Source organism: Protomyctophum parallelum (genome assembly GCF_964188405.1).
Source record: "Protomyctophum parallelum genome assembly, chromosome: 4".
NCBI lineage: Eukaryota > Metazoa > Chordata > Actinopteri > Myctophiformes > Myctophidae > Protomyctophum > Protomyctophum parallelum.
Genome location: NC_139700.1, coordinates 29,276,239 through 29,299,490, shown reverse-complemented (window position 1 = coordinate 29,299,490; position 23,252 = coordinate 29,276,239). Strand labels below are relative to the sequence as shown.

The following is a 23,252-nucleotide window of genomic DNA, read 5'->3' as shown; positions in this document are numbered from 1 at the left end:
TGTTAGAGAGGACTTTTCTGTTTGGATGAATGGGTTGTCTATGGGAAGTGTCACCTAGGTATCACCTTGCTGGCAAGATGGCAGCCGTGTGAATATCATCAATAGGGAGCAGTGTCAAATGCAAAAAAGGCGATAGAGCCTTCTACGTGGCAGCCCCTGCCCTCTGGAACTCTCTCCCCTTGGAGATCCGCCAGACTCCCACATTGAACTCTTTCAAGTCTGCACTGAAAAGACATTTGTTCACTTTGGCTTTTGGCAACTAGTTTTGTTTTTTGTTTTTTGTCTTGTTAAGCGTCCTTGGGTTTCTTGAAAGGCGCTATATAAATCCAAGTTATTATTATTATTATTAGATGTACTTTTTGAAAAGCAATTCAATCTTCTCCGCTTTTCTTCGACAAGGTACATATCCCTCTCTCTTGGTCTCTTTCACGCATGCACAGTCTATCCCTGCCGTCCCACTAAGACTAACCTGTCTGTATTCTCAGATCATCGTAGGAGTGATCCTCCTCTATTACCTCTTGGGAATCAGTGCTTTGATCGGGGCGACTGTCATCGCTGTGTTGGCTCCGGTCCAGTACTTTGTGGCCACCAAACTGTCCGAAGCACAAAAGAGCGCTCTGGTGAGTCTTTATACAAAGTCCCGTTGATCAACTGTTGTTTTTATCTCCAGGTGTTTTGTGTCCTTGTAATGCAAAGTACTGACTGCACCAAGGGAACCAATCAACCAACATTGATTTATCCATAATCACAGCTATTGAAGTAGTGGTTGTAATTATTTAGTTGAATAATGGTGGCACATGCACGCACAATTTACAATTTACAATTTAGGCATTTAGCAGACGCTCTTAATCCAGAGCGATTTACATTAAGCAAGAACAAAAAGCATGGGAATACATCACAAAAAAGCATTTATCATGAAACATGCGTAAGCTAAGAAAGTAACAGTGGAATATCTATATTATGAGACTATACATATAAACTATATATCTATACTACTATGCTATACATATGTACTATGGCGTGCTATGACTATATACAATGCAATTATAGTGCTGTCTACATAACATGCTACAGTATAAGTCTGTATCAAATGCTATCTAAGTCTACAGAAATGCTATCTAAGGGGGTAGGATAAGTGCTATGGGCCATGATGGAGTCTGAAAAGGTGGGTTTTCAGACTACGGCGGAAGATTGGGAGTGATGCTGCAGTTCTGACTGCAATGGGAAGTGCATTCCACAGTTTTGGAGCCAGAAGGGAGAAGAGTTTGGGACGTGTGGAGCGTTGTCCCGGCGTTTTTAGTGAGGGTACTTCCAGCTTCCCTGCGTTGGCTGATCTGAGTGCGCGGGAGGGTTTGTAGGGTTCAATCATACATGCAAGATAAGGGGGAGCCATACCTTTGGTTGCTTTGAATGCCAGCATCAGAGTTTTGTATTCTGTGCGGGCAGCGACCGGGAGCCAGTGGAGGGAGCGGAGCAGGGGGGAGACATGTGAGAATTTTGGCTGGTTGAAGACCAAGCGAGCTGCGGCATTTTGGATCAGCTGGAGAGGCTTAAGTGCACATGCTGGTAGCCCAGTAAGGAGGGAGTTACAATAGTCGAGTTTTGACAAGACTGTTGTCTGGATTAGGAGCTGGGCTGATTCCTGGGTGAGGAACGGTCTAATTCGTGGTATGTTATAGAGTGTGAACCTACAGGATCGAGTGACAGCTGTGATGTGAGCTTTGAACGAGAGCTGACTGTCCAGGACAACACCGAGATTCCTGGCTGTTGGGACAGACGTTACCAGGGCGTTGTCTACGGAGATAGTTAGCTCCCGCATAGGGCAGGACTTAGCTGGGAAGAAGAGAAGCTCAGTCTTGTCTGGGTTCAGCTTGAGGTGATTGGAGGACATCCACTGTGAGATGTCAGCCAGGCATGCAGTGATGCGCTCTTCCACCTGAGTGGCAGAGGGGGGGAAGGATAGAAACAGTTGTGTGTCATCAGCGTAGCAGTGATAGGATATATTGTGAGCAGAGATGATAGTGCCAAGGGATTTAGTGTACAGTGAGAAAAGGAGGGGACCAAGTACAGATCCCTGTGGGACCCCAGTTTGGAGGGTTCGGGGGGATGATAACAGACCTTTCCAGGAAACCTGGTAGGTCCGGTCGGTGAGGTAGGAGGAGAACCACTTTAGTGCCGTTCCACCGATGCCTAGATCCGCTAGGGTGTCTAGGAGCAGCTGGTGGTTCACTGTGTCAAATGCTGCAGATAGGTCTAGGAGAATCAGTACTGCAGAGTGGGAAGCAGCTTGGGCAGCATGTAGTGCTTCTGTGACTGCCAGCAGGGCAGTTTCTGTGGAGTGGGCCTTCTTGAATCCGGACTGGTTGGGATCCAGCAAATTGTTCTGTGAGAGATGGAGAGAGAGCTGGTTGGAGACAACACGTTCAATGGTTTTAGAAATAAATGAAAGGAGTGATACCGGTCTGTAGTTCTTGACATCTGAGGGGTCAAGGGTTGGTTTCTTGAGGAGTGGTGTTACTCTGGCTGACTTGAGGGCAGATGGGACGCAGCCTGAGGTTATTGAGGTGTTGATGATGGAGGTGATGAAGGGGAGCAGCACGCGCGCACGCATGCACGCACGCACACACCAAGTGGGAAGCAGAATAAACTAGAACTAGATTTGCTGGTCCACAAGATGATAAAGACACTCTGAACCTTGAAAATAAGCACATACACAAGCAAGCAAGATTTATTTCCCTTAAGAATTATTAATCATTTTCTTATACTTGGTTGAATGGAACAGAACAAATTGAATGTCTCTAATGTGTTCATCTTGGCCATGTATCAGATTATATTGGCAATTTAATTTAAGCATTTATTCACTCATGCCCACAAGGCTATTCAACTGTAATGGGAAACCCAAGGATATTTGCATCTGTAGCCATAATTGCTCATACTGTATGTGAAGTTATGTCTGTGCAATTGCAATTATGGCTCTACATGGCCATGGGCCATTATCATTGATAACTGGAGGATTGAGCACTGCATCACGCAGAGCTTGGATCCCAATGTCTACAATGTAATCAAAGCCTGCCCGTTCTATTTCAGGAATACTCCAGTGAGCGGCTGAAGAAGACCAATGAATTACTGCGTGGCATCAAGCTGTTAAAACTCTACGCCTGGGAGCACATCTTCTGTGACAGCATCGAGGAGACGAGGAGCAAAGAGCTCTCCAGTCTGCAGACGTTCGCTCTCTACACAACCATATCCAGTATGTAATGCTATGTCATACTATAGGTATAGTATGACCCCAAACAAACTGTACAATTCCTGTATGGCAGATCATTATGATAAGGAGTCTCAAGTTGCCAGATGGTCAGAGAAAGTGATTAAATCTGTCCGTGGTTTTTATTAGGGCTGGGACTCGATGAATTAATTTGAGGCATTTTAATTAATTAATCGAAATTAATCGCATTTTAATTGCATATCAATATTTGACCTGAGAAGGTTAAAGGTTAAAACGGATGTTGGTATACGAGTTGGTATTAATGAGTGAGGTTTATTTTTATATAAATTTCCTAAGCAAAGCGTTCTGATCGGCTTATTCTCCCATTGCGTGCACCAGTATGATCTGTACGCCTGAAATTTGTCCAAATTGCCCGTGGGGAAAAAACTATAAGCTAAACTAAGCACATTATTGTTTCTGTAATTAATCCAAATTATTTTTTTATGTCACCATCAGCGTTCACTTTAAGAGAAGGAGTTTCCACCCCCCGCCAGCCCCATACACACACTCAATACACACACTTTGCTATCATTAGCACACATGCACTGTTTACCTCTCGCCAGAAACGTTTACATGTTGGGAGCGACGTCACAAATGACATCCGAACTTTGCATGGCTGAAGATCAAGGACAGCTCTCCTGGATTCCGACTTATGGAGGTTTGAAAATCCTCCTTTGAACTGCGGTAAACGGAGATCAGATTTAATGTCCCATAGCTGGTGGTGACGGAGGCGTTGCATAGCAACCGGATCAATGTTAAAAGCTGCGTGGGGCTTAACCATTATGTACACAGATAGGGGTCCGTATATATACGGACATGGTAGAGAAATAATTCATCAGTTAAACTCCCAGCCCTAGCTAACAGTTTTGCAGGGTTTTCCCCGACAGTGATTATGTTACATTGAGCACATTGAAAAAGCCTCACCAAGTTGATTGCATCAGTGTGAACTGGGTTTGTAAGCTGCATTCTGAACTCATGCTAGTGATCTCGGATTTATTTTTTAAATGGCTTCATGACCGGGATAAATATTTCTGGTATGTGTGAATCTATTTGTGGCCCACATACAGATAGGCAGTGAACGTTGAACAACGATAAAAGTGCACTCCTCTGAATGAATAGGTCTGCCAGGCTGGGTTGCTAGCCAGGGCTGTGTAAGTCGTGGATTGGGCAACACTAGGGTTAATTTCTTTAACGCTCAGAAAACCAGCAGCGATAGACCATTTTCAACAGATCTGCACATTTTAACCTGACTCTGCCAGATTGCGGCAGTATTGAGTTCACCATGCCATTGATGCTCTTCCTGCCTGCATCTGGTCTCTCTCAAGCAGAGACGATGAACCGGAAGCAGCGGGACAACAATCTGATATCTCCATAATAATTTTGAGTTGTAGTCTTGTTAGGTCGTGTTTACATTTGTGCTGTGGCACAGCTTCAATATGTCATCGGTCTCGTGTTGATCCCGCCTCTAACGGCCGCATACGGCTGCATATCGCTCCGGTCTGATTTGGTCCGGAGTACATCGTCTCTGCCCGAGAGATACCAGACTCACCCTTCTGGCAGAATGCAAATGTTGTCCAGCAGGGGGAGTGGTTTTACCAGGCTAGCAAATTTGGGAAATGAGATAATAATATTGTTTGATGTGAATGTTGTTCAGTTTTTGAGGATATAGAATCATTTTACTGTGTGTCTGCATAAACCCTAAATTAAGTTGTCTACCTGCATTATTTGAACTCCAGCAGGTGCATAACGACTTATGTTATGTTTCCCTTGTGTTCTTTTCAGTTTTCATGAATGCAGCCATTCCTATAGCAGCCGTGCTCACGGTGAGTACACTCTGATCCTGCATGTGATTGTTGATCTCGACAAATAAACAATGCAATATACTGTGCTCTATAGGGTCTGTCCATTGCTCTGTCTACAGCACTGGTTCTCAAAGTGTTGTCCGAGGACCCCCAGTTGTCCGTGAGGGGGTTCCGGGCAAAAAAATGATGACACACATAAGCCCTATTTTTTTTCCCGGCTATGCAAAAATAGCCTATCTGCGAACAATCTATCTACAGTACATTGTACATACGTTGTGCGATTAAATGCTACTGCAAGGTGGATGTGCACACTATGAATAGGCATAATGGCATCATGTGAGCCAATGATTATTGCTTTTTCATGGTTCTATTTTTGCAAAAATGAGTGGCTTTCTATTCATAATCCCATTTATTGTATGGCATCAACAAACCAAATCAATAATTTTTTACAGGGAAGGGAATGTATTTTTAAATGATTTTATTGGCTTACCACTATCCGCTTCCATAGCAACGTAGAAATAATGAATCCTTCCCCTGGTCTAAACAGTGTCTGTGGCCAGTTTTGTGGTCAACCAAATATCCAGTCTGTCTGTGAATGTCCAGTGACATTTCACAGGGACAAAGTTGCCCATTCTGTATCTTTAGCAGCCGATCAATGTGCCTGGGTTGAGTAGTGCTGGTGCTAATTGTAAAATGGCAGGCAGACAATCAATTTGTCTGAAATACAAATTAGTGCTCTTTGATGGAAATGAGAAGATTGACTGTCTTTTGTCAGATAAGAGAACTAGTTTGCTCTCGAGGTACAGACTAGGTTAGTGATTCACAAAGTTGGGTCCGGGGACCCCTAGGGGTCCTTGAGGGAGTTCCAGGGGTCCCCAGCTAAATGATAGTTAGGAAACAAATGGACCCTTATGGGTCTGTAACTCTAACGGGTCCATTTGGTTCCAGTTGTACACTCTCAGAGTTAAATTAACTTTGATTTTACAATATACATTGGGGTCCCAGAGACATACAATACATGCCATTAAACAGGGGACCATAGCCTAATTCAGGTCAAACAGGGGGCCCTTGAAATGAAAATGTTTGAAAATGGTTGTGCTAGAGCCGCACAAATTGAGCCTTGGCATATATTTTCAAATGGCTAATGAGTATCATTTTGGGGGTCCTTGACATGAAAAAGTTTTGGAACCATTGGACTAGGTCACACATACACGTCAGAAGAGTCAGTGTCGTGTTTACTTCCATTGTTGTTCAATGCGTGTAGTTCAATATTGGTATTAAATTGACCGGGAGTCAAGCAGTCATTTCTCAATTTTTCTCGTGTAGTTTTCTTTCACTGAGCCAACCACTCCAAAGTATAAGTCAAAATGTTTAGAAAAATTGTGAAAATGTGTGCAAATCTTTGAATATATGCAGCGAATGTTTTTAACTCCAATATTTGCATCTGGGAGGTTCCTGGAACAAAATGTATTCCGTGGACAAATACAGATAGTTCTGGGGGTCCTTAATTGTTAAAGGAGTTCAGTTCCCCATTGATAACATCAGAAAGAAAATGTAAAAGCCACATGTTTCTCACAATCTTTCCGTAGACATTTGTGGTCCATGTTCACATCTCGGAGGACGCAGACTTGTCCCCTGCGGTGGCCTTCGCCTCTCTGTCCCTTTTCCACATCCTGGTCACCCCCCTCTTCCTTCTGTCCAGCGTTGTGAGATCTACCGTCAAAGCGCTGGTCAGGTGAGCAATGCCTGCTTCCCACAATGCATTTTAACCCCTTTTGGTGTTTATAGCATTATGTTATACTTTAGCTATTGAAAAACAGCAGATCTACAAGCTCATAGCGTGGCACCGAGTGCCGCACTATGAGCTTGTAGGTCTGCTATTTTTGAAAAATCGTGAAAATGTGTCGCAAATCTTTGAATATATTATTTCAGAGCGAACGTTTTTAACTCATATCTTTGCTTCTGGAGGGGGGGGGGGGAGGGTCCCTGGAACTACATATTTTCAGATGGGGGTCCTTGACATGAAATAGTATGAGACATACAACCTAAACAGGTTTTTCAGAAAAGTGTGAAAATCTAATTATACAGCCATTAACCTTAGAAAGAATAAATGGTAAATTAATGCTAAATGGTGCATTTCAAATTTTCCTGCATGCATCCAATCACACACACACTGATGGCGGAGGAAACCATGCAAGGGAACGGCTTCACAACTTCAATTCAATTCAATTTCAAACCACAACAAGTTGTCTCAAGACACTTTACATGTAGAGGAAAGGACCGACAGAGTTCCCACCCAGAGCAAGCAATTTTGGGACAGTGGTAACGAAAAACTCCCCCTTAGGAAGAAACGCCAAGCAGAACCCGACTCTAGGCTTCTTCTCCCATTGCGTGCGTGCACTGGTATGATCGGTACACCTGAAATTTGTCCAGTGAGATTCTGTGGTGCAAAAACTAAGTGCGTTTAAAATGCGTTGTTATTTTTTTATCGTGTTATTGTTCCTGTAATGAATTAATCTAAATGAATTAGTTAAAGTCCCAGCCCTAAAGATAATACTATAATATAATATAATATGGTATAACAATGATGTCAGATATTTAGTGGTATAAGAATGTTAAATACAGCGTAGTGTTGTAATATAATGGTGGTGCTCTGTGTAGTGGTGGGGGTCCCGTCCCTCTCTCGCTCCTCACCCAGTTCTCACCATTTACTTGCTCATCTCACTTGCTCATCAGGTGCTTATAGTATAAATATAATAGAGACGTCACCGAGACAAAGTCAAAGTCATACGATTTGTCACACACGTTACCGCAGTGAAATTTGTTCTCCGCATTTGACCCATCTCTTGGAGCAGTGAGCCGCAGCCAAGGAGCGGTGAGCTGCAGCCGTGCCGCGCTCGGGAATCATTTGATTAGTAGATTTGACCCCCCAATCCCACCCTTTGATGCTGAGTGCCAAGCAGGGAGGCATTGGGTCCCATTTAGTCTTTGGTATGACCCGGCCGGGGATCGAACCCCGACCTCCCAGTTTCAGGGCGGACACTCTAACCACAAGGCCACTGTCTGGTTAAGAGGAAAGAGGAAACCCTGAGGCGAAATGGACATAGTGGCCAAATTTGGTATTGCAGCTCGAGCCAGCGCTGGGCCGTTAACTATCATTGCGCACGTTCATGTTATTGGGGCAATGACACGTGAACGCCATGTTTCATAGGTGAACGCGTGCAAATCATAGAGTATTAAAAGGATAGAGACTGATCTGGCGTGAAGCTCCGCCCCCTCCGCTATTCATGTCAGTGGAAGTTGCTCAGTGGCGTTTTGAAGCAGCCAGAAGGACCGTCTATTTCCGCCTTTTTGGGCACATTTCCGCATTGGACCACCAAAAATTGGACCACCACATTTTGGTGGTCCAATGCGGAAATGCAACCGAGCGATCAATGTTAAAGCCCAGCTGCACGAGTTTCCTCGTCATGAATCCACGGGTCCGCCTGCAGTCCTTCCTCTTACCACTAGGGCCCAGCGCTTCAATGTCCAAGCCTCACTGGCCCCTTGGTGCAATGATAGTCAATGGCCAGCCACGATTTGGCCCGTTCCATCCCAGAATGCACTCTGTTCCTAGCCGGAAGGAGGAGTGAAATTGCCTCATGCGCTTTTGAGCAACTTAATGCAAGTGGATGGGAGGAGAAATCCGGTGACGTCTCTATTAATATATATTCTATATCAGGAGCAATTAGGGGTTCAGTGACATTCAAGGACACTTCTATCGGCAGCCAGGGGGAGCCGGGAATCGAACGGGGAACCTTCCGATTCCATGACAGTATGTTCTACCTCCTGAGGCACTGCCAGAAAGAATAGAGTGATGGGGAAGTTAATTATCAGGAAAGAGAAGGTGTATTGAATTGGATGGAAAACAGTCTCCAGGCTTTCAGCGAGATTGAGTTGTGGTCTTATTTGATCCATCTTAGTTAAGGCAACACTCACTTTTGGTAGCTATAGTCTACGCCTGGGTACTGTCTCCAATAATGAAATGTCTCTCAAGTTAAATTGATTTCCTGAAAACAAAGACCTCTGCATACTGTACTGTATCGATTTTCCACTGAGCCTCACTCTGACCCCTAGTCTTCTGCAGCACTAGTCATCAATAATCCATCCTCTCATTTTAAATGGTCTCTGCACTGTATTAATTGTACAGTAACAGCATGGTGACATCATGTGTAATATCATTACATAGGGCAACAATTCCATATTCACTTTTCTCTATGTACCCTGTTAAATAGAATTGGCACAGATGTATTGTGATAAAGACGGACTGCTTTCTCACTTTTACTCTTGAGCCACACATGTTTAATTGTTTTTCATTTTCTGTTTATCATAACCTCATTTCATACTCAACATTCCCTCCGTATTCAGTCATTATCCAACAGTTTGCTGTTTAACTATGCCGGCTAAGTTAGCAATCAGTTGATCTTGACTTCTACTGTTTTATCTGCATATATTAATTTCATTTCATCATTTGGACAGAGACAATTGGTTGGTCAAACATACTTTTATTCCTTTCAACGTCCAACAGTTCGACAACATAGTAATGATAACTCAAACACCCACTACTCACACCATCCTCATTTCCTGGTCAAAGTTTCACAAAAGAGTCACTACTGAATCCACTGCTCCTTTTATAGGTGGAGGATTCAATTGGGTTGCACCATGTTGCAGGGGTGCATGGGTCTGGTAATACATACTATTTAGTACGATTACAACGAGACGGGTTGTTTTAGACCTGGTTTGTTGATTACTTTGATATTGACAAATATTCTGTAAATGTTGGGAACTGTTTTCTGTGTTGCATGTTCACTAGATTTATAAGTGAATGCTTTGGGGAAACCTGTCTCTAGACAGATGGTATGGGCCAATAGTCAGAGGCCTGGGTTTGACTTCATGTAGGCAGTCCATGGTGAGACATGGGGGGCCGGGAAAGGGGCACAATGCGGGAAGCTCTGCCCTAGGACAGTGTAGGGACTGGTAATGTCCACACTGGATGCTTGAATTTAAGCAGGTCATTTAGGTTTGTTATTTTCATTATATTTTCCTGAGGCATTTTTTTGGAACATTATTTTTGGAAACCTTTAAAGAAATAAATCTTTGGCAACGATGGAGATCTTTGGTATGTCATTTTTCTGTGCACCTAGCCCTCATCAAACGGACTCATTTACATGTATCCAGTTAAAAAGGCCAATTGGCACAGGACATCTGCTATCTTTCACAAACCAAAATACTGTACATGATTATAAGACTCTCTTTTCCGAAAAACGGAAAGTGTATCTGGGGTGCAACAGTTAAGCAATTACATTTTAAAATATATATTGATTTTAATAAAATAATTTATATGGTGTGGATTTAACCATATTATGTGGATTGTTGATATTGTAGATATTTCTATTTTTGCAGTAGAAACGTTTTTTATAATCTCTAAGAAAATAATCACTATTGGTAGCCCTACATTGTACTGTATATTTGAATGTACCACTGCATTTTCCTGAGCACTGATAAAAGTTCCTCTAAATGTGTTGCATCTGTTGAATGAATGAATAGCCAGAGAGGAGCCTTGATGGGTTAGAAGTGGTTTCTTTGCCTTTTTTCTGCGGTCATGGACTTTAAACAGCTGCCACATGCTCCAAGGATTTCATTATAAACAACAGATAACAATAAAAGAAAATCCAATGAGGGTTCAGCAACTTGTGCTATATCCAGCAGGGAACGTGGCACAGTAAGAGACATAGTTCTCTGTTATTCTATTCCAACTATTTTTTTTTGTTTTTAGCAGAATGAATGAGGCATTGGCCAATAGCCAGGCTATTGGCCAATGAAGAGTATACGCTTTGTTTGTTTCAGTGTTCAGAGGCTCAGTGAGTTCTTCTCCAGTGATGAGATTGGACTCGAGCTTGAGCCTAAAGCCACCCTATCACCTGACTCCAGCAAACACAACCAGAATAAGTACCAGGCTGTGGTGAGTGCGCGTACACACGCACACACTCTCTGTCACCGTACATTTGTCAAATCGTGATCTCTGTCCTTCGGTACATGTTTGTCTGCTTTTTTTAACCCCAAAATCCCCCTCGTACCGCCACCCTCACCGCCCTCACCATCCATGTTTTTCTCCATCGCTGGACGTGTGTTCACACTCCTCCTGTAGTCGTCTAAGCCATTCCCTCCCCCCTCCTTCTCCTCTGCCTTGCAACACCTGCAGCCCCTGAAGGTCGTGAACAGGAAGCGTCCTCCCAGGGACGACTGGAATAACTATGCTGCACACAGCGAGGAGGTGGACCCGGACATCTGTATCAAAGTGAGTTTTACTGTAGAACAGCTGTTCTCAAGACCCAACGTCTCCCTGCATGGGACCCAAACCCAAAAAATACATTGTGAATGAACCACTTAAATGGATATTTAACTTTGAAAAACATCTGGGGTAATTTTAATGTTTGCTCAGGGTTTTGTGAGTACCCCGGGACAGTTTTTAAGTTGCTTGATTCAGTGTTTAGATATTTGATATACATTTTATCAGACAACTTCCTATTCAAAATCATGTTCTGTAACTTCAAACTCCATTTTAACCATTATAGATTCATGGCAAAGAAACTATTATTTGAAAGTGAAATATTATTGTATAGTGAAAATAGCAGATCTACAAGCTCACTTCGTGCAATGTGAGCTTGTAGATCTGCTATTTTCACTGTCTCAATAGTTGTTTTTATTTATTTATGTTTTTTTGTTGAAATTCTGTTTTTGTCTTTACATTTCTGAAAATGTTTGATTTATTTGATGTAAAAAGAAGGGACATTTACTCATGACCAATAAAATGCATTTCCAACTCAAAAATGGGAATTTCAGAAGGAAGAATGGATGGATGGTGTGCTGATTTTTGGTTGAACACATGGGATGGATGGGTGGTTGGATGGATGGGTGGATGGACGGATGGACGGACGGACGGATGGATGGATGGGTGGATGGACGGATGGATGGATGGACGGGTGGACGGACGGATGGATGGATGGGTGGACGGATGGATGGATGGACGGGTGGATGGACGGATGAATGGATGGATGGATGGGTGGGTGGATGGATGGATGAACGGATGGATGGATGGATGGATGGGTGGGTGGGTGGGTGGATGGATGGATGGACGGGTGGATGGATGGATGGATGGTTGGATGGATGGGTGGATGGACGGGTGGATGGATGGATGGACGGGTGGATGGATGGTTGGATGGATGGGTGGATGGACGGGTGGATGGATGGGTGGATGGATGGATGGATGGGTGGATGGATTGATGGATGGATGGGTGGATTGATGGATGGATGGACAGGTGGATGGATGGATGGATGGATGGATGGATGGACGGACGGACGGACGGACGGACGGACGGGTGGGTGGATGGATGGATGGATGGATGGACGGGTGGGTGGATGGATGGATGGATGGATGGATGGATGGGTTAGGGGTGGTGGTGGGTTAGCATGCTGAATGAATTTAAAGTGTTCATCTTCATGTGTCGTGTATGTTATGTTTACTTCAGATAACCAATGGGTATTTCACCTGGACAGACGGACCGGCGGCGCTATCTGATGTGGACATCAAGATTCCGTTCGGTGAGTGTCAGCCAGTGTCTTTGTTGACCAAGTTTAGTTTTTCTTCACCTCTATTGATACTGTAGCATGGGACCCAGGGCCCTTGAAGACAACACGTTGTAGATCATCTTAAGTTTATTCAGTGACAGCCAAAGCAAAGATGTTAACTCCAGGAGTTAACATCTTAGAGAGGAGAGGCTATTAGCTCTCTCCTCTCGACCTCCGGCGCACCATACATTTATAGTGCCCAGTTTACGACATCATGTATCGACCTTTATTACGAATACATATTTCGAGAACATCTTCCTCCTTACCTTGATCTCTGCCAATGTTATTACATGTCCTTGTAATAGTACCATGGTTACTAAACAATACAGCTCTCTCTATCACTTTGGCCTTGGAGCTGATTGGCTAATCATCAAAGTTGTTTAGTCATGACAGATAATAATGCAATAATGGCTCACAGTTGCATTCAAAGGGTCAGTGGGATTTAGGCATCCTGGTTCTTGATTTAGTTCAGAGCATGACATGAAGCAAAAGCCTCTCTCTTTAGGCCTAAGTTCACACAGATGGAAGTATAGGTTCCTGAACACACAGCATAACATAACAGTTACTGGTTCATGTATGTTTATTAATACAAATCTAAATCTACAAAGTAACTAAAGTTTTCAAATAATTGTAGTAGAGTAAAAGTACAATATTTGATGTTGTCAGCTGTCATGTCAGCTGACATGATGAGGTTTCCACCCAACAGCAATGATGTCAAACTGGTTGAGAATCACTGCTCTGACTGCATCTCTCTCTCAACATCATTCTGTGACTAATCACTGCTCTGACTGCATCTCTCTCAACATCATTCTGTCACTAATCACTGCTCTGACTGCATCTCTCTCTCAACATCATTCTGTCACTAATCACTGCTCTGACTGCATCTCTCTCTCAACATCATTCTGTCACTAATCACTGCTCTGACTGCATCTCTCTCTCAACATCATTCTGTCACTAATCACTGCTCTGACTGCATCTCTCTCAACATCATTCTGTCACTAATCACTGCTCTGACTGCATCTCTCTCTCAACATCATTCTGTCACTAATCACTGCTCTGACTGCATCTCTCTCAACATCATTCTGTCACTAATCACTGCTCTGACTGCATCTCTCTCTCAACATCATTCTGTCACTAATCACTGCTCTGACTGCATCTCTCTCAACATCATTCTGTCACTAATCACTGCTCTGACTGCATCTCTCTCTCAACATCATTCTGTCACTAATCACTGCTCTGACTGCATCTCTCTCTCAACATCATTCTGTCACTAATCACTGCTCTGACTGCATCTCTCTCAACATCATTCTGTGACTAATCACTGCTCTGACTGCATCTCTCTCTCAACATCATTCTGTCACTAATCACTGCTCTGACTGCATCTCTCTCTCAACATCATTCTGTCACTAATCACTGCTCTGACTGCATCTCTCTCAACATCATTCTGTCACTAATCACTGCTCTGACTGCATCTCTCTCTCAACATCATTCTGTCACTAATCACTGCTCTGACTGCATCTCTCTCTCAACATCATTCTGTCACTAATCACTGCTCTGACTGCATCTCTCTCAACATCATTCTGTGACTAATCACTGCTCTGACTGCATCTCTCTCTCAACATCATTCTGTCACTAATCACTGCTCTGACTGCATCTCTCTCTCAACATCATTCTGTCACTAATCACTGCTCTGACTGCATCTCTCTCAACATCATTATGTCACTAATCACTGCTCTGACTGCATCTCTCTCTCAACATCATTCTGTCACTAATCACTGCTCTGACTGCATCTCTCTCAACATCATTCTGTCACTAATCACTGCTCTGACTGCATCTCTCTCTAAACATCATTCTGTCACTAATCACTGCTCTGACTGCATCTCTCTCAACATCATTCTGTCACTAATCACTGCTCTGACTGCATCTCTCTCAACATCATTATGTCACTAATCACTGCTCTGACTGCATCTCTCTCAACATCATTATGTCACTAATCACTGCTCTGACTGCATCTCTCTCAACATCATTCTGTCACTAATCACTGCTCTGACTGCATCTCTCTCAACATCATTCTGTCACTAATCACTGCTCTGACTGCATCTCTCTCTCAACATCATTCTGTCACTAATCACTGCTCTGACTGCATCTCTCTCTAAACATCATTCTGTCACTAATCACTGCTCTGACTGCATCTCTCTCTCAACATCATTCTGTCACTAATCACTGCTCTGACTGCATCTCTCTCAACATCATTATGTCACTAATCACTGCTCTGACTGCATCTCTCTCAACATCATTCTGTCACTAATCACTGCTCTGACTGCATCTCTCTCTCAACATCATTCTGTCACTAATCACTGCTCTGACTGCATCTCTCTCTCAACATCATTCTGTCACTAATCACTGCTCTGACTGCATCTCTCTCTCAACATCATTATGTCACTAATCACTGCTCTGACTGCATCTCTCTCAACATCATTCTGTCACTAATCACTGCTCTGACTGCATCTCTCTCAACATCATTCTGTCACTAATCACTGCTCTGACTGCATCTCTCTCAACATCATTCTGTCCATAATCACTGTTCTGACTGCATCTCTCTCTCAACATCATTCTGTCACTAATCACTGCTCTGACTGCATCTCTCTCTCAACATCATTCTGTCACTAATCACTGCTCTGACTGCATCTCTCTCTCAACATCATTATGTCACTAATCACTGCTCTGACTGCATCTCTCTCAACATCATTCTGTCACTAATCACTGCTCTGACTGCATCTCTCTCTCAACATCATTCTGTCCCTAATCACTGCTCTGACTGCATCTCTCTCTCAACATCATTATGTCACTAATCACTGCTCTGACTGCATCTCTCTCTCAACATCATTATGTCACTAATCACTGCTCTGACTGCATCTCTCTCAACATCATTATGTCACTAATCACTGCTCTGACTGCATCTCTCTCTCAACATCATTCTGTCACTAATCACTGCTCTGACTGCATCTCTCTCTCAACATCATTCTGTCACTAATCACTGCTCTGACTGCATCTCTCTCTCAACATCATCCTGTCACTCTTCTCTTCTGTCACTCTTCCTCAACTGATCCCGCAGGTCAGCTGACCATGATTGTGGGCCAGGTGGGTTGTGGGAAATCGTCTCTGTTGCTGGCAGCGCTGGGAGAGATGCAGCGCGTGTCCGGGACAGTCAGCTGGAACAGGTCAGTTAAAGCACAGGTTCTCCATGTCAGGTCCAAAATGTACCAAACAGTTTCTCCTTCAGTGTCCCTTGGGTAATAATGTGATAATTAATTTCCTTATATTTTGTATTTATGAGATCAAACTTGGGCGATAAACCGATTTGGTGTTAATGTGCTAATTCAAATTAATTACTGTTAATTTGAGGCTGTGTACTTTAAATTGAGCATTCTAAGTGAACATTTTCGGAAAGAAAGACTATCCTATCCACTTCACCTCCCAATGTATGAATGAATGAACCATTGTAAAGTGCTTTGAGCACTTGGTAAAGCGCTATAAAAAATGCAATTCATTATTAATTCATCATCCTCTTAGAACAAAAGGTTGCCGAACAACGAAATATCAAGCCGTTTATAGTAAATGCTCTGGTCTTTCCTATAGTTCAGAAGTTCTAAGGGTGCATAGCAAATAGCCTCAAGTTATGTTCATTCCGTCATATAATGAGGAAGGTAGTGTCTTTGTTCAAAGGTCCCTGAACAACGAAATATCAAGCCGTTTAGTAAATGCTCTGGTCTTTCCTATAGTTCAGAGGTTCTGAGGGTGCATAGCAAATGGCCTCAAGTTATGTTCATTCCGTCATTATCATGAGGAAGGTAACAGAGCCAAGACATGAGACACAAATCTTCAATAAGATTGTGCACACAGAATCGGATACAATGAAATAGTTTTATGGTCCAAAACACAAATAATATGCTACATGCAGCCAATAACACAATATCCGACAGCCCAGGATGATGAAACTTGCAGCCATTTAACACACAAATGTCCCTTGAAGCTTCTATAGGCACAGTAGAGGCTATTGATACAATGATACTATGCCAAGCCTTCTCACAAATCAGCAGCGAAAAGAAGTCCTGAGGTGAGAGAAGATAAAAGAAAGAGAGTATATAAGAAGGTTTGTATCAACACTACTGTAAAGCCTGGCCAAATATCCATTCACTTGAATGGAGTGTTACAATGCGACACCATTAATAGCAGAAATAGCGGCCATGAATGAGAACTGCAGGGAATTTTGTAGCTATACTATGCTTGCCACCTGATGTTGGCGCACTGCAAAGTCTCTTCTACACTCAGTATACACTGTAGTATCATTGGTAACACATGTGAAGGTTAAAACCAAAGTAAAGTTATCCCCCAGGTTACTATGGTGACAGTTTAATCTCTGTGCAGGCTGTGTGAAGAATGCTAGGACAAACCTTTACGGAATTGCTTTGTCAGAGACACTTTGGTGCAGGGACACATTCTATGACACATTCTATGTCTATGTCAAGAAACACAGTATGTCCATTCCTATTACTAATATATGATAAATTGACAATGTAATATAACTTAAAGATGGAGTGCATGATGTTTGTATTTGTTTATGAGGTGACAGACTCATTGGTGTGGTTGTTATGTGCAATGATGTCTTCCCTTTAATTGTATTTATGGGTTGTTCCTGGAGGCTGAAACCTTGACAGGCAAACATGCCAATGAAAGAAAACAGTGATATAGCAACCCAATATCATCCTCTCCCCTAACCCCTCCCCCTTTATCATACAACCACAGCTGTGGGTGTGGCTTCAGTGTAGGTGCATCACCACCCATGAGCAACTTCTATTGAACTGAATAGCGGGGGGCGGGGCTAACGCTCCGGTTCGGTCTCTCTCCTTTCAAGCCAACCAGGCATATTTAATGAACTGGAGGGCGTGTCCACATAAAAATGACATTTTAACAAATACTGTACACTTTTTTGAAAATAATCTAACCCCTTATATAATAATAATACCTGATGATCATGTTTTAGGGTGGAAGAAATCACGCCACACTGGATGTATTGGTCACATATTAATCACATAATTAAAATGTTGGAAGGGTTTCCTGTTTGAGTCAGCCATTTGATTAAAAACACGATAATAAAAGCAATTCGGCTTTTATTATCGTGTTTTTAATGAAATGGCTGACTCAAACAGGAAACCCTTCCAACATTTTAATTATGTGATTCCATCATTCAGATAAGGTTCTGTGAGACTTTCTATATGTACTACACTGACTATGATTCGCTAGTAGTTTCACACTGTTGGTGAGTTTATAATGATAAACATCTATAATAAAACGCTTGGGTTGTTGCACTGAAGGGATTCAGCCTCGATGTAGAACAGTAAAATCTCCCCCCAATCCTCATAAGCAGGCCTGGTGTCTCTCAGTGACAAACTGCCAGTCTGAAAATGCATAACATTACAGTGAGATTGAGCTAACCGGTGAAGTTATGTTTCCATGTTTGGTATTTATTCAGTTTTGTAAGTATGTTACGATGTCAGTTCAAGTTGGCTGGCACAGTGCCATCTCGAAGGGTCTGTAGCTGGCTGAGTAATCAGGCTTATAGGGCTCGATTCATCAAGAAATGTACGCTCATATTTTGAGTGCACCGTGATTTCCGACCATTTATTTCTACTGTATAGGCTACTGTATATTGATCACATCATTAACGCCACACACGCATCCTTCGGCAACTCTAAATGTCCCGTGATTAATTTAATATGTATTGACGACATGTCATCATATGAACGCATCTGTAGCATACTTACCATCTGGAAGGAAATATAGCTGTGTCGTGTGTCCAGAATTCAGAACAGATCCATTTCCCCAGGCATTCAGAGATACAACAGTGATATGATATAAATCAAATACACGCTTTTCCCCTTATAAGCTCTGATAACAAATATCTGATATATTTTTACCTCTGCAAAGGTGAGTGAGCAATAATTGTTCAATAGAAATTGCCTTTATGATATTCTTGCCAAGTTGTATTAGCCTTTGGTCTTGAGCTGAGGTTGAACTTTAATAAATTGTATGACTTTTCTCATTATACGTGAGAGAAGGATATTCTACAGATTGCTACTTTATTAACCAGTGGATCCATCCGACATCCAGACTTGCTTGCCAAAATACGCTGATCTACAAGTTGTTAATGCGGTGTGCACCTGATGAACTGTTAGCTTGTTGTAGACCTGACCATTTGAAACATGTTAGTAATGTGTCCTGATAGCGACCATAAACATCATCACGTTAGTTTAAATGCTCATAAATGGGCGTGTATGTTCTACTAAACGAGGCAAAACGCCTGGGAGGGTGTCCCGTGACTGTCAGGCAAAAATGAGCTACAGCCACAATACGCACAGATGAAGGCAGGTACGCCACGTTTGATGAATGGCATATGAGATTGTGCGTACCAAAAATACACACTCTTTTAGTCACTTTATTTTCACCTGGGTGTACATTTCCTTGGTGAATAGGGCCCATTGACTCTGTCAGGCCTCATGTATTTCCAAGCAAACAGATAACACAGTTGTTATTTTGAAAGCGAATTGCCTCGCAATATGAATACATTTTGATGATGTGTTTTGTTTTGATGGTAACTGTTGTATAACCTCAATATTCCAGTGAACAAGGTTGTGCTTTACTGTCATCATTGGCACTAAAGTGATGCTTGCAGAACTCGGCACAAGCACCTAGTTTCTGATTACATCAAAACCAGAGTTATTGTCTCTGTCAGACCACATGTACTTCCAAGCAAACAGAGACAAGGGTTGTTATTTTGAGAGGGAATTGGCCCACAATATGAATACATTTTAATGATATGATTTCTTTATGGTACTGACGAGTGCCCGCGGCCGTACCTAACAGCCGTGCGCACCCCCAGACCCCAGTACAGTGTGTACGCTACTCCACACAGCTGGTTGAGGGTGTTAATTTATTTATCTGCCTATTTACCTAAGTATTAATACCTTAGAGTACAAGTACCATTGCTCTTTGTGTCATGGCCTGAATGTACAATAATAAAATTAATTATTACTTGTGACCAACCTATCTTTGTGAATTACATTAATATGAAACAAACCAACAATTCTTTAGTTTAGAGACCACCACCCTATAGAGCTAAACCTAGAATCGTGATATCATACTTTAAGACAGAGTTCTCGTTACTGCAATGCACGCATACACAGACACAATTGCTTGCTCTCAAGCAAATTCCTCTCTCTCTCAAAGTCCAGTGTCCCCTGCTAACATCAGTTAGCAGGCAGGCTTGGTCTAAAAATACCCTGATGTACTTGGTCAGACTGTGCAGGATGCAGCTTAATGGCAACGACAGTCAATCATCATGCGGTATTCTTATTTTCAACCAAGGCAACACTACTACACTTCCCTATAACCAGGGACGGAGAGGTTTCCCTACTGTGTCATGTAAATACCTATTTACACTCCAGTTACTCACCAACAGGGTAAACTCAGAGGAAACGGCGGAGGAAAAATACCAAAAAGCTTTAAATGGAAAAATGCATGGGAGTCAGACAAAACTGTTTAAATAGAGGTAACAGTTGTTTAATATCCATAATAGTTCATTACAGAAAAATAGCACAGAGGCACAAAGCCCCGAAAGTAAAAAAGAGTATACAATACAAAAATCTGTATTAAGTTGTCAGCTCGGGTGAACCAAGGAAGAGAGAGATCTCTCCCTCTATCATAAACATTTATACTGTTGATGCATGCAACTTTCCCCGCCCGTCCGGACGTGTCGTCTCTATAGTCACATTTCAATACACCCCTTAAGCATAAATTGGTGCTAAACATTACAGTTCCTACTTACTACCATATATGGGCCTTTAACAGTGGTTTATCATATGCTGTAGGTACATCTCTATATGCCCTCTCTCTGCTGTATGGAGAGGGGCCTCTGACTTCCTGTCAGGTCTAACTGCCTCGCTCGGCTGTCTATGCACTCACTCCCTGTCTCATACGACATAGGCAGCGTCCATTACATTTTCACATTAACCAACATAAATCCATCCAGTCTGCGCAGGAGGGTCGACCGTAGCGTGAGAAGGCCCTCGTCCATGGTTCGGCCACTCAGCTTGCTGGGGCGGTGGTGGCGGTATTCTCAGTGGCGCCAGCGCGGCTGGATGAGTTGTAGGGGAAGATTTAAGGATCCCTTCATCGTAGGCCCATCTCGGTCCACTCTGGGGACGATATACTGCTCCGTCCATATTCCCACGGGTCATCTCATGAGTTGGGTAGCGTGGGGGTCCCTGCGACCCTCTCCTCCCTCGGTAAGATCCTCGGTATCGATGACTGCCTCCTCTGCTCCACTCCATGGCTTGCTTCCTATGGGGGGGAGGAGGCGGGGGTGGCTTGTAGGTTCGCTTCGCTGTGACACACCCTGAAGTCAGGGCAGGGCCGCCCTGGCTCTCAACAGGTACAGTAGCTGTTGTTAGTTGTATAATAGTAATATTACACTCAAGGGTGTGCTTTAGAATCAGTATTGGAATTTGGCACTAAAGTGATCATTGCAGAACTCTGCACAAGCGTCTCGCTTCACCACCATTCCAATGATGACGGCGGTAAAGCACACCCTTTCATGTAATGTTGCCTAATTATACATGAGCACAAATAGAAATCCAGTGGAGATACTGGAGAAGTAAGATTAGTCATGTGTGAAATTTGTATTGTCTATGGGCAAAATCAGTAGGGATAAAATTGGCCTCATGGTGGCGCTATAAAAGGCTGATGTGCTCAGGCACACACCCAGACGGATGAACGGAAGGAGTGCTTTTACGACCCATTGTGAACTATATTTTCATTTTTGCCCAACATTGGAACACCAGGTTTAAAGTGGTTAATGAATAACACTTTATTTTAATCTACATTATCTGGTAGTATGCATGCAGTGTCTGGCGGTGGTCTCCCTATATTGAAAAAGACGGTCATTATTGTAGTTCGGACATCATTGCCATTACCACTCACTGCCAGGGGAGGGAGACAATGGACATACTGTAGAACTACATTAGAGTAGGCTACTACTAGAGTGCTAATAGTATAGTAACTTGACTTGACTCGTCACCTCCTTCTTCTGACAGCTCCAAAAGTAGACACAGTGCAACTATAGTTGTATTGACAAATGTTTTCACAATTATTACACAAATTATTGGGAGAAAGTAGTGCCACAAATGTTACTTACTCTTTAATGTGGGTCTCCTGCATTTATTGTGTAGTAGTTTACTGTGGACATGCACGCTTGAGATTATTACATTTAAATAATTGTCAGTTTTCGAAATATATAACCTTAAGCGCTCCGCAGGCAGACAGGCAGACAGCTGTCAATCAGCTGTGCGCTCCGTTTCATGCCTGCGGGCTAGTGATGGGCGGCCCATTGCCCCCCATTCAGGTACCTTCTTTCCTTCTATTCTGTATCTCTCCCCTCTCTCCCTCTATATTTTCACAGTGTCCATGATACAGAGGGAATCTAAAATATCTAAAACCACATATTACACACATAAAGACCTCAGGAACGTGCTCTAAATCTTCTAAACGTCATTAACATATATTTTTTTATTAAGTGTTTAAAATGTCTCTCTTTTATTTTAGCCTGCCAAGCCTGGACTGTGAGGCAGATGAAAGGTACGTGCTGCATACAATAATGACTGCTCAGTTACAGATGAACTGTGAATAATTTAGTTAATCACAAAACTGACATTTAGTTGGGCCTTGAAGAAAAACACAAGACATCTCCAGGCTAAAACTGAAGTCAGGCATTTGGGGTCTTGCATGTCCTTGAGTTAGCTTATAGGACATGGGTGTTTATTTTAAGCTGTGCATTACAAGAACATGCAGAAAGCTATATAAACAACAGAAATGTTGGCCAATGCTACTGTTGTAAATACATTAAACTACAGTATATAAACCTTCATTGACGATTCCTACAATTATGCTTTAATATAGATATTGACCTCAAGCAACCTTCAGTCTTGCCACAGCATGTAGCACTTGTACAGATTATCCACTATCATTTTTGACTCATGGTTTATATTCAGCAGTGAGTGTTAAGCTTTACAGCCCATTTCTCAGTGCTGGCCCCGTCATCAATCAGAGGTGCTTCGGTGAGGATTTACACTGTAAAATCTTCAGTCTTCATTGAGCACAGACGGTGCACAAATGGAATGGAACTAAATTGACCCATAAGTGTGAACAAATTGAAAAATAAATTGAACCAAATGATGTCCATATGGTTCCATTTGTGCACTCTGAGTAAAATGAACTCCATGGAATTCACTTATCATGTCTATAGACAGGAGAGCAGCATGCCCTGTTGTGTGTGTCGCATCAATGTCATTGCCCAGATTCCAGTCCCCTCTCAAGGATTCTCTATCCCCTCTTTGTCAGTTTCCACATTTCTAAGTGACACTATTATGCAAATGTTAACCAAATGTTAATGTGGCATTCAT

General features: G+C 42.7%; 1 protein-coding gene across 3 annotated transcripts in view; it reads left to right on the top strand.

Moving 5' to 3' along the window:
- The window catches only part of abcc8 (ATP-binding cassette, sub-family C (CFTR/MRP), member 8), a 93,727-nt gene that overhangs the window by 38,237 nt on the left and 32,238 nt on the right, over positions 1–23,252 (top strand). For all 3 annotated transcript variants that reach the window (XM_083763610.1, XM_083763612.1, XM_083763611.1), the window contains exons 10-18: positions 486–620; positions 3,088–3,250; positions 5,048–5,088; positions 6,657–6,802; positions 10,954–11,068; positions 11,309–11,404; positions 12,636–12,708; positions 15,851–15,956; positions 22,396–22,428. In XM_083763610.1, coding sequence (XP_083619736.1) covers positions 486–620; positions 3,088–3,250; positions 5,048–5,088; positions 6,657–6,802; positions 10,954–11,068; positions 11,309–11,404; positions 12,636–12,708; positions 15,851–15,956; positions 22,396–22,428 — 908 coding nt within the window. The remainder of the gene's footprint in view (positions 1–485; positions 621–3,087; positions 3,251–5,047; positions 5,089–6,656; positions 6,803–10,953; positions 11,069–11,308; positions 11,405–12,635; positions 12,709–15,850; positions 15,957–22,395; positions 22,429–23,252) is intronic.